The sequence below is a fragment of the Manis javanica genome, chromosome 9 (genome assembly GCF_040802235.1).
Source record: "Manis javanica isolate MJ-LG chromosome 9, MJ_LKY, whole genome shotgun sequence".
NCBI lineage: Eukaryota > Metazoa > Chordata > Mammalia > Pholidota > Manidae > Manis > Manis javanica.
The window spans coordinates 113670272-113690374 of record NC_133164.1 but is presented as its reverse complement, the minus strand read 5'-3'; the positions used below and the strand labels follow the sequence as shown (position 1 = coordinate 113690374).

Genomic DNA, 20103 nt, shown 5'->3' with positions numbered 1-20103 from the left:
TGTTTCTGGAGTGGCAGTTATATTCCATTTCTCAATACAGGTCCTGGTTACATGGATGTGCTCACTTTGTGAAACTCACCAAATCGTATACTCGTTATTTGTGCCTTTTCTATGTTTGTATTATACTTCTACAAAAAGACTTTCAATAGGATCTACAAGGAGGAGTTAAACCCTAGACCCTCTCTGTGCAAAGACAGTTTATTCCCTGGAAGAAACTCAACCAGAGGGTCCCTGGCTTAAAGACACCAGGCATAGTGGAAGACACTTCTAAAACAGGGGGATTAAATCCATGCACTAACCCTTGAGTTTCCAGCTCTCTTCTCTACTCAGCTCCCTGAATCTTGGCATGCACTGTCCAGGCAGAAGACCAAAGGATTCTTCTCAAGTAAAAGTGACATGCCCTCGGGAAAAGACCCACAGATACTGTCTTTGGAAATTCCCCAACGAAACCACAAGGCTCACTCCTGATAGCCCTGGCAGTGCAGCCAACTGGCAGAGAGCCCCTGCCCACAGACCTCAGCATCCAATTCACTTTTCAGTGACTTACCATTAAGTAGGAACAGAAAGCATAATAGGATCACCGAACAGTTAGTCAGGTTTCTAACATAAAAGAAACCTTTACAAGGCAAAGAAAGACAAATACCATGATTTCACATATTTGTAGAATGTGAAAACAAAGCAAAACAGAAGGAACTAAACAGCATTAGACTCATAGACACTGAGAAGTGACTAGTGGTTACCAAGATGGAGGGGAGTGGGTGGGGGCAGGGGGAGGGGACTGTGAACCACTGTAAGGTACAGCTGATAATTTTTAAAAAATCTATTCAAACAGGTAAAAAGAAAATCAAGGCAGTGTGAGAAGGAAATAAATAAGCAAATAAATTTAATGTCCTCAGAAAGAGAAGAAATGCACCCATGAAAACAAGAAGAGAATGCTATTAAAATGCACACAAATTTTAAACAACAAAAAAGAGCTCTTAAGAAAATAAAGATAGCAGAAATTCAGAAAGGTTAAGGAGAGAAAACCTGTCAAGAAGTTTGGCATTAAGACAAAAAGAGGAAAATTAGAGAATTAGAGGATAAACAAGGAGGTCTGTCTAACTAATAGGAATCCCAAAGAAGGAAAAAGAAACGTAAGGGGGAAGAAATGTTCAAAAACATCATCATAAAGTTTTTCAGAACTGATGGACAACATTTTTTCTGATAAAGTATTCATCATACTGGCTGAGATTGATAAAGAGTTCCATTAAGAAAAAAAGGTCCTAAAATCTTTTGGGAGTTTCTAAAAAAAAAAGGAAAAAAAACTCCTAGTTTTCCTGTGTTTAGTGACTCCTTTCTTGGTTTACTCCCTCTTTTTGATGGAATGTCTTCTACGATCTTCCTGAGAAAGGGGATGTGGGAGATAAATTTATGAGGTACTTTGCATATCTGAAAATACCCAACACAGGAGAGGCAAAACCTGAATTACCAGGAAAAATGACAAAAGTTAATCCCAGGACCACAGGAGTGCAGCATGCCCACAGAGCAAGGAGCTACGCTGGCTTCAGAAGGGAAGAAGTGTCTGAGAGAAGGGTGTTAAGAATGTTAGAGCTGTCAAAAGGCACAGGAATACTAGAGACAAAGAAAAGCACACAAGTAAGAGGCTACTATTCAGCCTGCACAAGAAAGGAAATGTAATCACTGCAGTGAAGTGTCTTAACTGTGACTCACAAATCCATGCTCACAATACCAATCTTCAACATGAACTTAGCCAAAAATTGACACCTACACACTGAGAGAATGGGAAGCAGCGGCTGGTGCATTTGGCCTCGGGTGGAGGTGGGGTAAGACAACAGAAAAGAGTTATACGCTCATCCCTCACTGTAATAAGTCAATATGTAATGTCCAACAAAAAATTTAAAAACAGCAAATATATATATAATATTTCAGAAGATGGAAGAAAACAGGAAAAATAGCCAAAAGACTCAAAAGTGGTTGGCTGCCTGGGAGCAGGACTTGAGTATAAGGATGGGCTGGAGTTCCAGCCACCTGTTTCTTAATAAGTCTCAATGTTTATTAGGATTAAAAAAAAATCTATATAGGGTATTACTTTGATGGGGGAAAATGTTTAAATTTTTAAAAATGCAAAACAAAACCAAGAAATGTATGAAACAGTAGGCAAGAACACTAGAGAGGATGAGCTGCAGTGGGAAAATGACAGTAAGACAACAGTTGCCCAGCAACAGTCAGGTGACAGCTGAGTGGGAGCGTGTGTGTTGAGGGACGGGGAACAGAGGGGAAAGGGGAATGCGCTGAAAAGACATCTATAGATGTAAAATTAATAGATATGAAGGACAAGTCAGGGGACCCTGAAAGAAGTAAAAGGCAAGGCAATGCCCCAAATATCCTTCCATCTGGGTACTTATTCAGTCTGAAAACACTGGCTCTTTGGGAGCATTTATATTCCTCTATGTGTAATTAGAAGCAATTTGATTTTCTTTTTATTTAGGTTTTAATTTTTGGATTACTACAAGATATACAAATAGAAAAATACAGGAAATAATAATGATCATCTAAGTATCCACTATTCAGCTTTTTCAAATACTAACATTTTTGTCATATTTATCTCTAATGTCTTAAAATAAACATAATGGATATAGCTGAAACCCTCATTAAACTTCTAATCCAATCCCCAACTCTCTCCCAGACAGCAACATCTCCCTGAATTTGATATTTTACATCTCCATCTACTCTATCTCTAAAATGAGAACATTGGTTTGGAGAATTTTAATGGCCCTTTCTGTTCTAGGACAACCAGGCTTCAAAAGTATGACAAAGTTCTTGGTCATTCTGTAATGAAAGTGTAGAAAACTACCCTACTGTGAAATACACGAAAATATTTGACATCAACATAATGTCAAACCTCAAAAACAGACTGAATCATGATATAAATCTTTGCCAAAAATCATACTAACTTTATTAGTGTCTGTAAAATATTATCAGTAGTATGTAGAGCATATAAAAACTTAGTTCAAGAATTGCGCTGTGGTTTCCTTTCATGAAACAAACCACCAGCTCCAGGGGACAATAAGGAAGTGCTGGGGCATAATATCCTCATTGGAGTTCTCACTGCCTATGTAACTAATTCAACGCAGCACCAAACTGTCAGTTGTTGCTGTCTTCGTCTCCGACAGGCAATCATAGCAAAAACAGTCTGAGAAAACTGAAATGCCAGTTTTATTAAAAAATGTCATTGATGATGCAAGAAAAGTTATTTGTATTACATCTTGACCCTTGGGTACGTACCTTTTTTACTTGGGTGACAGAATGAGAAGTACTTCAGCTGTATGCTCAATTATGATGGTTACTTATCTCAAGGACAAGATTTGTATGATTATTTGAGTTGTGAGCCAAACTAGTCACAACGTTCACCGAATACCACTTTCACTGGAAAGAACAACTGACAAACTCCTTATGTGGACTGGGGTGTTTGGCAGAGACTTCTCTACAAGGGAGTGAGAAGGTCACTGCAGGAAAACCACTGACAATACCTGTTGCCAAGGACAGCCTGCAAGCTTTCACATGAAAATTAAAATTTTGGAAAACTTGTTTTCACAGTGAACTTGACAACTTCTCAATAGGTAGATTTTTCTGATGTGATCAATGGTAATACTAACTGGTGATTTCTTTAAATTGCACAATGAAATGCATTAACATTTGTAATATCTGCATTACCCAATGAACCACTATTTTCCATAGGACCAATACTTAATGTGGTAAAATGATGCCATTCAAAGTCCAAAAAAAGCCAACAGATACTAACGTAAAAGAATTTTTTAAAGTTCACCAATAGGGTTTTGTATTTCACATGGGAACCAGCACTTGAGACGTGATCTCTTGTCAAGTTTTGGTACAGGATCAAAGAAGAAAATTCACAATTATCTGAAATGATCATTAAAATATTTTTTTTTCTAGGTACATATCTGCATGAACTTTATAATAAACATTTATTGGATTATTCTTTCTGAATGTTAAAAACCATAAACACACAATCACAATGGTTAATTACCATAGTTTAATCTCTGATCATATCAGCCATTCAAGAATAAACAATGATTTATTTAAAAGTTATATTCTTCTGCAGTTATAGCCTCATATATTTGTAACAAGTATCAGAGGCTTAATTTACCACACAATCAAAACTGATCGCTGCTACAGGAAGGAAAAGAATACAGTAAATTCTTAAGTCTGTTTCAGATACATGCAAATAAAGTCCCTTCTCTCTAGTTATAAAGTAGACTCTTTTCAATTAACATGTGACTTTTGAAACTTAACACACAGATCATCCAGATGACCCGCTGTTAATGAATTTAAACCTTAGTTCTCAAACTTCTAAGGAAACGTCTTTATAGAAAATGATACAATTAAATTAATAAAAATTTAATTTGACCAAATTTCTGTAGCTCAGAAGCAACACATCAAATACTGCTAACTTTTCACATTACCATTTGTAGATAAGACATGAGAGATTTAAATAGATATGTTCTTCTTACACAAATTTATCCAGTTAACAAATATCATAAATCATTCACTTCAAAGGCAGAGACCTTGAAAAAAGTTTCAGAATGAGAATCGATAATGTCCTCCCTAAAAAGTCCTCTTACCCTGCCCTCTGAAAGAGAAAGGCTACACAACATAGCTTTTTAAGTCAGAATATTCAAGAAACAACCAGAAGGCGACAGCCCCTCCGCTTTCTAATTATCCTCCCCTTTCTGCACGCTCACCTCTGCAGTTCATTGAGCCCTCTGGCAGTGGGTAGGGTGGGGTTCTGCCTTAGGAAGTTTTGTTTTAAATTGAGATGAGTGAGGTCTTGGCTGTAGAAGAGGTTGGCAGGCAGATGCTCCAGGCTACAACACGAGAGGTCCACCGAGCTAATGCGCTGTGACGCAACCTAGTGAAGGACAAAAACACAATTCAATTTACTACCATCCATTTTCCCAATAACTACTTTCTATGGATAGAAATAAGATAATTCCATTTGGGAACACAGACATACTATGCAAGCAGCACTGTCAGTCCAAATATAAACCAATATTTACTTAGTATAGAACTGAGTCAAGTACTATAAAGGCAGAAAACAGTATCCCTGCCTGGAAGGTATGTACGGTAAACTAATAGAGGAGGCAGGTTACAAAGAGCACAGATTGTCCTATCAATTTCAGCGGTATCAGCAATCTCTTCCAACTGTAGGGGTTATGTTCCTGAAAACACTCATGGTAAGATAATTCAGAGCTAAATAATACAAGACATTAGAGTAAAAATAGGGTTGGGAGATAGACCCTAAGATCTAGACTCAACCTATGAAAGCCTTGTATACACTGATTTAAAGCAGCCCAAATAAAGAAAAGTAATATCAATGGCCTTGTGTACAATTTTAATAGTAATGGCAGCACATAATCAGATTCCACTGCCTGCCTGCTGAAAACTACACGGGTTGTGTCTCCCACAAAGTTCCAGTGAGATGCTTCTAAATTCATTGTGCTTTGCTTCATGTAGGTATTCTAAGTAAAATTTATTTTATGTGTAAATGGTTATCCCCATATTCAAAGCCTTCCTGGTTAAATGACTCCTACCATGCAGAATCCCAGGGCTACAGACCAACTGGCATGCTGGAGATGGGAACTCCACTGGGTAGCCTGTGTTTCTCAAATGCCCTCTCCAATATTTCTGGTGATGTGGCACCAGCTTATGCTGCAGCACAGGACGTCAGCCCCACTTCCACACACCATGGCTCCTTTCTCCTCACAAAGGCCAAGGGAGTGCTGTTCTAAGGTCTGGATGGATTCTCCCTTGTGCTCTTTATCATTACCAAAGCTTTATAGCAGAAACTCCACTCCATACCTGTGATCAGTTTGATGTCCTTTATATTACCAAACCTTGGACTTCTCTTTCCTCATTACAGAAAGCAGCAGAGCATGGTTCTTAGGAGTGTGGCCCTCATGTCAGTGTGTGGATTCCCATCACAGCTCCACCGTTTAGAAGTTGAGAGAACTTGAGTGGATCAATGCCCTCCACCCTACAGTTTTCTCATCTGTATAACAGGCAAAAAGACGACACCTACATCGACATGCCTGGCACAGAGAAAGCCCTCAACAAATGGCCAGCAAGGAAAAGGAAGTTAGGATTGTTGGGAAAGTGGTGGGTTGTAATTTAAGTACTATTATCACTACTACTACTACTTCCAAATAGAATGGGTCATCTACAGCCATTGGAATCCAAATTCTTCTGACACTAGAAAGTATTCAGAAGCAAATGTGCATAAAACATATTCTGCTAATGGCATATCTGAGGTTAGAAAGCAACTGCTCTGCACATACGAAAGCTAAGGGGATAACAGCAGGATGAAAAAGCTCTGGCAGTGTTCAACTCAAAAAATTTTACAGAAGAAGTCTGAGTTTGCATTTTAGCAATTTCATCTTTCCTTCAATTTTCACTATTAAATAAGAAAAAAAAATACCAGTCAACCAGAAGATGTGAAAAGAGCCATTAGGAATTTAAAGAGCCTGTAATACAGGCGCAAACATATCACAGATCTGTTCATGGGAAGTGAGGTTGAAAGGCATACCAGTCAGTGGAATCATTCCCTCAAAAATACTCAAGGTGCATGCAATGGCGTGTCAGACCTTGTATTCTTATGGTGCAGCTGTAACAAGATTGACTCAACCTCTGCCCTGAATGAGTACACCTCAAGAGGAGGAGGCGGTTAAGCTTCAACATAATGGTTATGTAACTGTAAGTGCGAAAGCACAGAGCATGCTCTAGGGGGCCAGGGATGCCTTCCCAGAGAACCTCACGTCCAAGCGCAAACTTGAAGCTCGAGTGGAAGTTGTGTTGCTGTCTGCCCTGAATCCTTTCTCCTACTTTGTAGCTTTCTCCTACAACAATCTTTAAACACAAGAGATCCTGATGGGAGCTGCAAAGTCTGCTGACCCTTTGGCTACACAGGTAGGCATGTACTCCATGCTTCAGCAATCAGAGTACCCCAACCACTGACCAACAGATTGATCCAACAGGTACTGGCATTTGATCCAAGCCAGGCTAATCAGAGGCCTCCTCTGGGATTTTTATATTCTGAAGCCTGGTGAGAGAGAAGGAAGGAATCTGCTGCTTAGAGCTGCAGTTACAGTGAATGAACTAGATTCGTATGTGTCAACTTGGATAGATAAAAAAGCTGCAAAACATAGATCTCTACATAACATATATTATAATACCTGCTGAGGGGACCACATTACATATATTATAATACCATTTATTAAAACCTTTTAACACAAACACACAGCTCAATAGATTATGTATGAATAGTTACATGTATGGTAACTATTAGCCATATAAACCATTCACTGGTCATATACCAAATTAATGATACTAATTGCCTCTAGATAAGTAGGGAAGGAAATGGGCATAGGAATGGAAAGAGAGGTTATTTGGAGTTTATCTGTAATGCTTATTTCCTTATAAAAGGGACAATAAAAGATATGAAGGAACTATCTCAATATGTTAATAAGCAGGAAGGACCAGTACATGGAAATTGTAATATTATCCTTCGTGTTTTTCTGTGTGTGTGCATATGTTGTTTAATTTGGAAAAAAAATGTAATCACAATAAAAATTTCAGTACAACAAAAAGGGAAAATGGATGAGGGCAGTCTTCCAGCTTTCCTTGCATTCAGTGTTCCACTAGGTGGTAGGTTCTACTGGGCCACTAGGTGGCCCCCCACCAGGGAGGATCTGCCTCCTGCAGTCAATGTGTCCCCTCAGCCCTCGGTGCTGGGCTGAATGGTGGCCTCCAACAAGGGACTGGGGCAGACAAAAACACAGATCTCTACAACTTAATCTCAGGAATCTGTAAATATTATCTTATATGGCAAAAGAGTGACTGTTACCCAGATATGATGAAAGATATGTGTTTAAGTTAGGGATCTTGAGAGGAGGTGCTTATCCTGGATTATCCAGGTGGGCCTTAACTACAATTACATGCATCCTCGTAAGAGAGAGGCAAAGGGCATTTTGACATAGGCGAGAAGGCGATGTGACTGACCAGGAGGCAGAGACTAGGGTGACGTGGGCCACGAGTTAAAGAATGCTTAGAGCCACCAGGAGCCAGAAGAGGCAAGGCATGGATTCTCCCTCCAGCCTTCAAAGGAGCACAGTACTGCCGACTTCTTGATTTTGAACTTCGGATCTCCAGAACTGAGAGAGAATAAATTTGTTGCTTTATAGCACCAAGGTTTTGTTCATTTGTTGTAGCAGCCATAGGAAACTAATACACCCTTTGTAATATTTTCCCATAGTACTTCCCATTTCCATTCATTTAATATGTTTACTAAATACCTACTATGTGCCAATGACATAGGTAAGCACTTAGTATGCCTCAGTAAAAAAAATGAAGACCCCTGTCCTCATTAAATTTACCTCACAAATAAGTAAATTATATGTTAAAAATATTGGTAAATACTATGGAAAAAATAGAGCAAGGGAAAAGGGAGTCAGGATTGTTGGGAAAGTGGTGGGTTGTAATTTAAATTGGGGGGACAGGGTGGGCCTCACTGAAAATATGACATTTAGACATGAAGGGCATGAGAAAATCAGTTGAAAGGGTCTATCTAGATGAACATTCTAGGCGGAGGAAGTAGCCAGAGTAAAGACCCTAACAGGGAGTATGCCCGGGAAGTTCGAGGCACACACAGCATGGAGCCCAGTAAGGTAAGGGGAGAGTGAGCTGCAGGGGGCTCAGAAAGGCAAGGGCGTGGGGGTGGGCGGCAGCTCCCGCAGGGCCTTTCTGTCATTGTCAACTCTCTGGCTTTCAATGTCAGCAAAATGAGAAGCATGGAAAAATTCTCAAGAGTCTGTCTCTGGACTGTGAGCTCCGTAACGGCAGGGATTTCTACCAATTTTGTTCACTGAAACACTCCATGGCCAGTACCTGGTAGGGCCCTGAGAAAAAGCATTTGCCAGGAGAATGGCCACTGGACTACTTGACAAGACTTCCTCTCTCACCAGCTTGCATCTGATCTGTCTAGTGTGTTCTGTCACGTGGAGACCACTTTGAGGAGGACAAATTCTATTTCAGCTAAAGCATCACACTAAATGTTCTCTCTGGACAATTAAAAGATAATGATTGAACGTCAAGTTGTCTTTGATTCCTCTCCTCATTCTGGACTTGAAGCTGTTCATGCTGGAAAGAAGAGGAAAGAAACCACTTTAACAAGGGTACAGCCACCAAGCGCAGTGTGTGCGAGTCACGGCAGAACTGGGAACCCCCACAGTGAGAAGAGGAACTGCACACGTTGGTGCCATGCTGGCAGTGGGGCAGTGAGCTGCCGAGGGGACCACAAAGCTGCCACTAGTCGCCCCTCTCCCCAGTGCCACGCCCTGCAACAAAGCGGGGAGTTAGGCGCTTCCACCCAGGCCAGGCTGGGCACATAAGTACTCTGCCAAAAAGAGATCAGCTTGATTCCCAAATGAAAACCCTACCAGCTGGGCTACCCAAAGAAGCTGAGACCCACATACACTGCACCTCAGAACCAAGGCCCTTCTCAAAGTAAGAAAGACTTAAGGTAAGTAACAAAAATAAATTAGAAAACCACTTGCATACACCTCAGGCCAAGTAGCCCGTTTTTATTCTAGCTTTTCTCCAAGTAGCAGTACTTGGGAACAACAGCTAGCATTCAGGGAGTGCTCTGGTTGTGAGAGGCCCTCTTCCCAGTGCTTTAGACACAACAGTTTAATTTTTACAGCCACTCAGTGGAGTGAGGACTTGTCCTCATTTCAAAGATGAAGGTTAAATAGAGTCATGGAGAGAGTCAACATCACATGGTAAAGCAGAAGCTGGGTCTGAGCAGAGCCTGCCCTGTTACCGCTATGCCACCCGGTCAGTGGGGACACAGTTCAGACCTTCCCTGAGGGCTGCTCCTCCAACTCCCACAATGAAGTAGTCACATGGCCCCTCTGCCCAGAGCAAAGACGACTAGATGTCACCCCGAGAAGAAGCTGAAGCCTTAGGAATGAAGCATGCAGAAGTGAGTCCTCCTTGAGAAAAGAAAACACCCAGACCTCAGGGAAGGGGTGAAGCCCCATGGAGCCACCCATCCCGGATACCATGCGCTCTGCGCACTCCTATGTCGCACAGCTTGTCCACCTGGGCAGGGGTGATGCCACCTGGTGAGCACAATCGAACTGTAAAAAGTTACAGAACTTTGGGAATAAAAAGGGAAGAAACAGGCAAAAAAGCTTTGTCACAGGAAGGGACCTCACAATTAGAATACAGAATCTTTTTGGCAAAAGCTACTCTACTTCAATTTTGCTGCCAAAAATCGAGACAGTGGAAGACACAAAGTTGAGGCCCAAGCAAGTTGCCCTAAAGGAGAAACAGCAACAAGCAGGGCATGTAGAACAGTCCCACCACTTCCCAGCCATGTGGCTCTGCACAGCTCACCCCGCCTATATGTCCCATTTCCTCATTTCTAAAATGGAATAAATAAGTACCCGCCCTGACCAACTGAACTGCTGTAAATAATGCTCTTCTCATTTAAAAAAATTGGGAGAGGCTCTGCACACCAAGTGTGCCTAGACCAACATTCACAGCTACAAGCAATACAAATCTGCAGGACAGAAAAAGGCCTAGAGAGCAGGCCGCTGCTCTGGCCACCCTGGGCAGTTACATAGGCGAAGCTCAATCAGACTTGACAGCAGTCACGCAGCTTACAGACCATCAGTGAGCTAACACATAAAGGGATTCAAAGTTTTAGAAGATCAGTTCAAGATAATTATGGTTTGGGAAGTCGGTGTTTGTCTCAACAACAACAAAAATTTTTTTAAGGTTGATAATTTAGTTTGTAAACTAAGTGGGATTCTTTTCCCTGCATGAAACTACATACCCTGGGAGATTCATTAAAATGAACATGAATCCCAACCACCTGCTCAGGCTGTCTTCTTTTCCAAATGACTTATAGTCATATATGAAAAAAGCTCACTTGGCCATCAAAATATCTCCCTCAAAGAACATCAAAGGATAAACATAAAAATAAGAACAACAACAACAAACTTTTCAGATTACCTGCTGGGCATCCATACATTTCTAAACATGTTACTCAGCTCAACACTTGCTTCTATCATTTCTTTGCCAACCTTTCGGACACTTTTGTCAGAAAATGTCTCCATTCTATGTCTAGCTGAGTTACATTTCTAAACCAATATATATGTCTTATCCCTAACCTATTCCCACCATGTTTCTGAAATGATCATCTTCCCTTGCTAAGGACTGTACTCCACACTACTCCCATTATTTCTGATGTTCACTTAGTGGGTAATCATCTTTTTATAAGCCAGAGAAAGTTCAGAATAACATTCATGTTGTTTTGCCCCACTATACTTTAGTGAACTGATATTTATCCTTATTTAGTGCAAAGCATGCTTAAAATTAAGCAAAGTAACCCTGAAATTGGTCAAAGCAGCTGAAAGAGCACAGATACGTCTGCTGTGTAAAGTGAAAGACTGCCATAAACTGGCATAATGAGTCATTAACATCTCTGGCCTAGCTTTCTGTGGCTTGGAAAATTATTTTCCAGACCTGGCTACAAGGACAGTCTCTGGAGAATTTACTAGATTTGTGTAAAAAATGCTTAACCCCAACTGACCTAGTTTTAATTCTCATCTCCCAAAAAAATGCTTTGGGAAGGAATGAGGTAAGAGAATATAAATTGAGAATAGTGTTTTTAAATCTCCATTAGTTAAACATTCTAACGATGCACAATCATTTCTTTTTTAAAAAATTCTACAAATATAAGAAACGCTTTAACTTGACCCCAGACCTTTTCATAATGATATCTCATCTCTTGATCCTGTACTAATTGTCAATTTTATAAAATCTGTTTAACAGCAGATGCAGAAAATCTTCCTATAAAATTAATTACAATATATACATTAATAATGTCCTAACAGAAGCATACCAATTTTGGACTCAGTAAATTCTACCTGGAATTCTAGTAGCTTATCATTTCTTTGCCTTAAATGATTAAGTGATGTTTTTAAAAAAAAAACCCAAGAAAGAAAATATACAAATTTGCACATAATTCTAAATCACTAGAGGTAATGAAATGCAAATCTTAAGACAGCAGGAATACCTGGAGAGGCTATTGTTACTAGGCAAAATAAACGATGGGATTCTCTGAGGGTAAAAGCATTTGGGGAGGGGAGGAGACATTGACTTTAAGATGAGGCTTATTAACCCCATAAGGTACCAAATCAGATGCAGGTAAAGAACCCAAGACTAGAAGAGTATGGAGAGAGCTGCAGTGGGAAGGACGGAGGAAGGGAGGCATGAAGGAGGGAATACAACCTCCATACACCTGGCTCACTGTTAAAGCACAAGGCTTTAACAATATAGAAAAAAACAATATTGAGCATTTAAAATAAGAGCTCCACAAGCGGAGAAAGAGAAATACCAAATGATTTCACTCATCTGAGGAGTATAAGAACAAAGGAAAAACTGAAGGAACAAAACAGCAGCGGAATTACAGAACCCAAAAATGGACTAACAGGTACCAAAGGGAAAGGGACTGGGGAGGATGGGTGGGTAGGGAGGGATAAGGGGGGGTAAGAAGAAGGGGGGTATTAAGATTAGCATGCATAGTGGGGGGAGGGAGAAAGGGGAGGGAGGGCTGTACAACACAAAGAGGACAAGTAGTGATTCTACATTTTGCTATGCTGATGGACAGTGACCGTAATGTGGTTTTTAGGGGGGACCCGATGTAGGGGAGAGCATAGTAAACATAGTATTCTTCATGTAAGTGTAGATTAAAGATTTAAAAAAAAAGAAAAATCAGTTCCTGTATGCTGACCTCCAATGAGTTCTGCACAGTGGTATAGAGGGCATGTCAAAGTGTGGGCAAAGGGTCTGTTTGTTTCTATGCAGAAGATCAAGGCCTAGCTTGGCTACCCAGAAAATGAACTAAGATACGATATGAGGAGGAGCTTCCAGCATCAGCACTCTCTGGAGGACTCGTGCCAGGGGATGATCATCAAAAAGCCTCCACAGGGATCTGGGCGATGCTGCGGTTGTGGCTGTGTCCACCTCACTGTTTCCTGGACTTGCCATAGGAATGAGGAGGGAGTTGTCTAGGCTGGCATGTGCATACAGTGAGACAACGAATTTGACCGGATCTGTACTGTTGGAACTCAATCAGGAGTTGGGAGGGGTGCAAGTTGTAGCGCTCCAAAATCTTACGACTATAGACTATCTATGGTTAAAAGAACATATGGGATGTGAACAAATCCCAGAAACGGGTTGCTTTAATTTGTCTGATTTCTCTCAGACTGTTCAAGTACAGTTGGACGATATCCATCATATCATAGACTAATTTTCACAAATGCCTAGGGTGCCTAAATGGTTTTCTTGGCTTCACTGGAGATGGCTGGTAATTATAGATTTGCTTTGTTTATGTCACCGTATTCCTATTATGTTAATATGTGTGCGCAAGTTAGTTAGTAGTTTAAAACCTATACATACTTAAGGTACTATACAAGAAGATATGTCAAAGAAATAATCAATCCTCCCAAGTTTTCTTCCATATGCTACCTTTATAGCTTTTCTTCTTCCTTCCTAATTACAACCCTTAAATAGAATTCGTGCCTCATATCGAATTTACCGAGTATCATAATTCCTCCAGGTGGTAAAGATACCTCAAGACAAGTGCTAGGCATAGAAGCCACAGGGCATAAATCTGCAAAAAAGCAAAAAGCTAACCTTTTCAAACAATATGGCTTCTCTCTCACTTACCAACTTTACATTTCCCTGTATGGCCCCGGAAGATGACTGGTTAGCCAGAGACAGGTAAGATTCCTCAAGGGAGGAACAACCTAAGACAGGCACAGTCGCAGGGGGGCCATCAGGTGAGAAATTGGGGAACAACAGTGGTGAAGCTTAGAACCTCACCCCCCCTGTGTTGAGAGAAAGCTTCTGCATCCATGGATGTTTTATTGCCCTTGTCCAGCTCGGATTAGCACATAGTCTACAGGCACACACCTGATCATCTACAATTGCTCTCTTACAACACTGAACTATGTTTTCTGCCTTTATCTTGCATCTACCTACCACTTCAGCAGTTTATTAAAAATAAAAATAATAATAAAGGGAGAAATGTGGGATACACATATAAATCAACTGTGAGAATCAAACGAATATTCATATTTGACCTGATTGTTTATAGTTCATAATGCGTGATCAAAACTGAAAGTTTCTGTGATGACTGCCCTTGTACTGTTCACCACGTAAGAACTTATTCACTATGTAAGAATTCGTTCACCATGTAAGAACTTGTTCGTTATGCTTCAGAAGATTGGAGACTGAAGAGAACTAGGCTTGAGATGGATTAATGACTGTGCATTGAGCATTGACCCCCCTATACAGAATTTTATTGTTGTTAACAACCATTTGATCAATAAATATGAGAGATGCCCTCTCAAAAAAAAAAATCTCAGTTTAAAAAAAACCCACAGAGTAAGAGAACATATAAGATTAATGATCTCCCCACACTGCACAGAAAAATCAACACCAGCCAGGGGATAGATCTGTCAGAGGCAATGAATGCCATGGGCAAAGGCTGCTGATAAGTTCATTTGGTGCAGAATTTAAAATACGATTTACAGATGCACACAGCACATACAGGACTATCATTCTTTGCAGAGTATTAACACCCCCAGAATGCTCATGGTCCAGCTACAGAGTGTATTTTTTGGGTTTCTTATTTTGTTTTGACCATGTACCCTTGCTGCCATACAATTTACAGGGTATGAAGCAGAAAAATTGTGAATATTGCTTTCTTTAAAGTAGTAATTATGGCAATGTGTTTGTAATAGGAGTTTTCATAATAAACCCATCTGGAAAAGTCAACTTTGAAAAGAAAAAAAGAAAAAAGAGCTCTAGCTAGGTATCCTGACCTCTCTTTGCAACGGGAATGGAGGGGATGGGATGAGAGAATCTTTCTCATTTGCCTTTATGAACTAGGCATTGTACTTAGTCCTGGAGAGATGTACTCTGTCTTCAAACCCTTGTTCTCTGGAGGACACAGATACCTACACAACTGTAATTCAAAAAGGTACATGCAATGGTGGGATATGAGCACACAGAGCAGAGAACACAGACCTCAGAGCTCCCATGACATCACCAGTACCCACAGTCCCCTCACTTGGCAAAATGGGCAGGTATTCCCAGGTCCTTGTGCAGAGACTTGCACATCACTACCAAAAGCAGGCAGGGCTGCGGTATGTGTCCAGGGAGCTCACTGCACAGCCTAACCTGGAAATGGGGACCTGGCGTCTCGCTCTGCCTGTGAAAGGCTCAGAGGATATGGCACCCACAGCCTCCAGAATCACTAACCGTGTCACTCCAGCAGTTATCTCCCCTCCACACACATAAACCCCATTGTGTCTCTCAGTAAGAACAGAAAAATAGAGCTCGGCTTGGGTGGAGATCAGGTCTGAACTCGGAGTTCCTTCCTCATTTCCTTATTGGCAAACTGTGTAAACAAACCTCTTTAGAACGTCACCACCTGAGGACATCCCTGAGGCCCATCATGGCAGCATGCCCTGAAGGGGGCATCCCTTTGACAACAGAGTAGGGAAAAGATAGCTAACCACAAAAAGTTAATGTTCTCAATTTCTATTCAAAGAAATGAGTATGTACTTTATTGATTCTATTAGAAATTATAGTTTTGTATTTTATAAAAACCTCAAGATCCAAGTATAAGATACAAGGTCTGGTATGTCTAACATAGAGAATTCACTGAAATTTTTTCAATTATTCCACTATTCCTCACTTTATAAAATTATAAATCAAATCTTCAGAGTCCCCAAGATCCTTTTCAGATCTTAAATTCTAGATCTCTGAACTATGAGCCACCTCATGATGAGTAGAATTTAAAAGTAAAGAACATTTTCAAAAAAATGCCGAATAATTATTAAGGTAGTCATTCCAGAAAACAACCAATAATGTTACCTTTTACACAGTTAGGCCTTTGTATATATTTTCTCTCTCCTTGAAATGCCCTTTCCCCTTTCGTCTTTGTGTTGTATTCCTCCTCACTTTATAAAATTATAAATCAAACCAGCAGGTAGAAGAATTAACTCTTCTGAGTAGTTGTAGAAAATTTTATACTCTGGGTTACAAATACTGGGGTCTTCCAAGATCAGTAAATATATAATGGAAATTAAACTCTTAAGAATATCTTTACATTGGTTTAAATACTCAGATTAAAATGACTGAACTGCAAAAAAAAAAAAATGACCAGTTATAGAGATCTGGTTAAAATCATATGCTAAGTTCCTGATATAGCAATACTTGACCAGTTTTGGAAGAATTAGACAACAGTAGTCTCCTAACAATGAAACTAATTTACTCTGCTTTAGATGACTCGGAAGGCATCTCAGACTTCTTGAATGCCTCTTGGTCATCATTTAAGGTCACTGATCAGTGTCCTGGCTACGCTCAAGTGTCCTTAGCAGTATACCTTATTCAATGGACTGCTTGGCAACAGGCCATCTTTTATTCCACTACTGAACTGCCTGGATTCAGATGACAACTGCATGTAAGAAGTACTTTCCTCTGACGTTTCCAGTAAATCTCAGTTGCTATTTGAATCTTTGTTTTGTCTTGTCCTCTAGACCACTATAAAACACTGTAAGTACAATTAAAGAAAAAAAGCAAGGAAGCAGAATTTCCTGCAGATTGTGGACACTTTGTATCTCGGTTCCCTCCTCTGCAAAATGGAGGTGATAATATCTCTTCAAGAGTTATTATTTTTGTTGTAAAACCTGACCTCATGGAGTTATGAGTACCTATCTCACAGGCTATATAAAGCAGCCAGAACAGTGCTTAGCACACAGGAAAAGAGTTACCAAAATGTTAGTTAGTACTATTTCATTACTGCTGTCACTATTGGATCAATTCAGTAGGTGAAACAATTTTCCTACCAACAAAACATCTCTATCAACAAGTTGGGGGGGAAAAGAAAACAAAAAGTCTGTTTATTTTGGTGCTGACCTCATGAATGAGTAGCTAATTCACTTTGGACATAACGTCCAAAGCAAGGAAAATAATGGTCACATACTTCCAGCTCATCAGATGTTATCTGCAAGTATATCAACAACCAGAAAGTACCCAGAAGGTCAGCTAGAGAAGGGATCTGGGAACCAAGTGACAAGGAACTGTCAGAAGCGTCCAGGAGACACTTCTCCTGGAAATAGACTGCTGGAGGGTGGGAGAGGCACAGAAATCACAATGATTCTTCAATACTTGGAGGTTATCAAGTAAGAGGGGGAGTAGAATTGGCTTGTATTATACCAGACAGCAAAACTAGGATCAGTGGGCTGAAGCTATAGGGATAAAGCCTTCTGCTCACTTACAAGGAAGAACGGTCTTGTCAGACACTACAGGCATCCAAAACACTACAGATATTTAAGAGAGAAGGAAGTCTTCAGAGTCCCCAAGATCCTTTTCAGATCTTAAATTCTAGGTCTCTGAACTATGAGCCACCTCATGATGAGTAGAGTTTAAAAGTAAAGAACATTTTCAAAAAAATGCCGAATAATTATTAAGGTAGTCATTCCAGAAAACAACCAATAATGTTACCTTTTACACAGTTGGGCCTTTGTATATATTTTCTCTCTCCTTGAAATGCCCTTTCCCCTTTCGTCTTTGTGTTGTATTCCTCCTTTAAGACTCAGCTTGCCCATTCCTTCAAGTCTTCCTGTACCCAAATATCTCTATTTTGAATTTCCAAGCTTTTCTTGTATTTGCACTACAGAATTGGTATAAGAGCAATCTTCTTGGGACAGGGCTGACATAGTAAAAGCTAAAATCCGTATCTCTCAGATCCTGGGTTCCACTTCAGTTTCCACACAGACTTGCTGGATTGTCCTTGGTCAAATGGCCCTTGATTCTTTATCTAAAGGATGGGTATAAAATGTGAAGTGAGCATTTCCCAAAAAGCCCTTGTAAGCCCTAGACTCCTTAGCAGAATGATGTTGAGAGTAAAGCTTCTACTATTATAATCCCAATGTAACCAATGATAGCACAATCCCCAGAAGACCACAATCCTAAAAGACGGGAGGTAAACCGTGCTGACAAAAAGCAGCAAACATTTCAAATTAAGAGGCAAAATATATGTACAAGATGACTAAGTAATTTTAAAGGGTTCCTTGCAGCCATATCTAATGACATAAATCTATTATGTTGGAAACTTTAATCCTATTAGCAGCAAAGTGATTTTACTGAAGTGGTTAGTGAAGTATTCTTTGAGTAAAATCTAGACAATAAAATACTCTTAAGCACACGAAAACTAAAGTTCAGTTGTGATTCACTATGTATCTTGGTCTTGTTTAAAGGGTGATATTCACTCATTATTTCATGTGACCTTTAATTCAGTATGAAATGTGGCCCTGACTTGCCTAAACTATGCATATTAAGGATGAACTCAATATATCATGGCAATCAAAAATTACCTGCAGAGAGTTTTAAAAAAAAGATGGCCCAGAATTCAAATACCACAGTTAATAATGACATAAAGACAGCAGGACATTGCCAGCATGTCAGCCACTGATCAGTGAGACACATGGGCAAGCTAAATGGCCTTATGAGCCATGAATTTATAACACTGGGCCATATAACATATACTTATAATACACTGGCCATGAGTTGATAATTGTGGAAGCTGAGACATATGTGTATAAATGTTACTACACTATTATCTCTACTTCTGAATATTTGACATTTTTCATAAGAAATTAAAGACCGTCATGTTATCTGAAGCAAATCACATCTGTTATCTGAATCACCTTTAGCTTAATCTTCCTTGAAATAAAGAAACAGACTTTAAAGTGGGACCACAGAGTGTCACAGAGGTGACTTACACTTCTACATTAAAAATAAGATAGGTACAACTTAGACTACAAATTCATATGAAAGACTACCTTTAAAAAGAATGCACAGGATCAAGCAACACTTCTAAAACTAATGCACTACAAAAAGAGGGCCACAAAGATGGGACAGCTAGGTCAGCATTTCTATACTGTTATTCATATATTTGACAGGAGCTCTTCTGCAATTATCTTTCCTCCTCATCTACCACCTGGGTCTTCTTATATCACAACTTTCCAACTACTTTTGAAAACATGTTGGATATATGTATCCATGCTGAGCAAATAGCCCTTTTTTACACAGCATACAATGGGATGTTTACTGGATTCTTAAAGCATGTGGTACATCAATATTTTAGGGATGACTTTACAATCAACATTGTAATCCTCCTGAAGGAATTATTTTCCTCCACAGTGTCTACAGTTAACACACACCCAAAATAAAAAATCTAAAGGGAGTGCCATGGTTATTATTTTGGCAAGCAACACTTAGTGCTAAGATTAAGTTTTAAAAAAAATAAGTATGTAAGACATATCTTGGTAGAACTTTTCTAATTAATAACCTTTTGTGAAATTTCCCAAAAGCAAATGAAACAAATTAAAACAAAGATGACAACCTCTTTGTAGCCAAGATCTAGAAACATAAACTGAAAATAAAGAGTTTTCCTTTTAATTAATTACCTAATTCACTTCAACTTAAAAATTATTGGAATTAGTTCTTTCTTTTTGCCCTTCAATCCTGACTGGGATGGGGATGGTCATTAAAATTCAGAAACTTAGGTATTTCTTTCTGTTGTTGGTTTTTCTTTTAGATTCTTACCAAAACGAATCCTCATGCAAACAGCAGGATGTAAAGACAATCCATTCTGTGATCTGTTCTTCAATAAGAAGAAAAGAAAAAGAAACTGCTTTCATAGTAACCCTGAGTGTGGCTAAACTATATATGTAACTTCCTAATAGCTGCATATGAGGAAGAACAGTTGAAAGCGGGGAGGGGAAGCTGGAAGTGGAAGTGACTTAGAAGAGTCAGACTTTGCGGCTCCTAATTTCCCGTAAGCACATAGTCCCAAATGGACCGAGGTCCTCCTCCTCCTTCCAGAAGCCCAGCCTACGCTCTCCAGACGCCGGGTGAAAGAAAAAGACACGGTCATAG

General features: G+C 39.8%; 1 protein-coding gene across 1 annotated transcript in view; it reads right to left on the bottom strand.

Annotated features, from left to right (window-relative positions):
* The window catches only part of PHLPP1 (PH domain and leucine rich repeat protein phosphatase 1), a 198348-nt gene that overhangs the window by 70890 nt on the left and 107355 nt on the right, over positions 1 to 20103 (bottom strand). The window contains exon 4 of the mRNA XM_073213186.1: positions 4764 to 4930. Coding sequence (XP_073069287.1) covers positions 4764 to 4930 — 167 coding nt within the window. The remainder of the gene's footprint in view (positions 1 to 4763; positions 4931 to 20103) is intronic.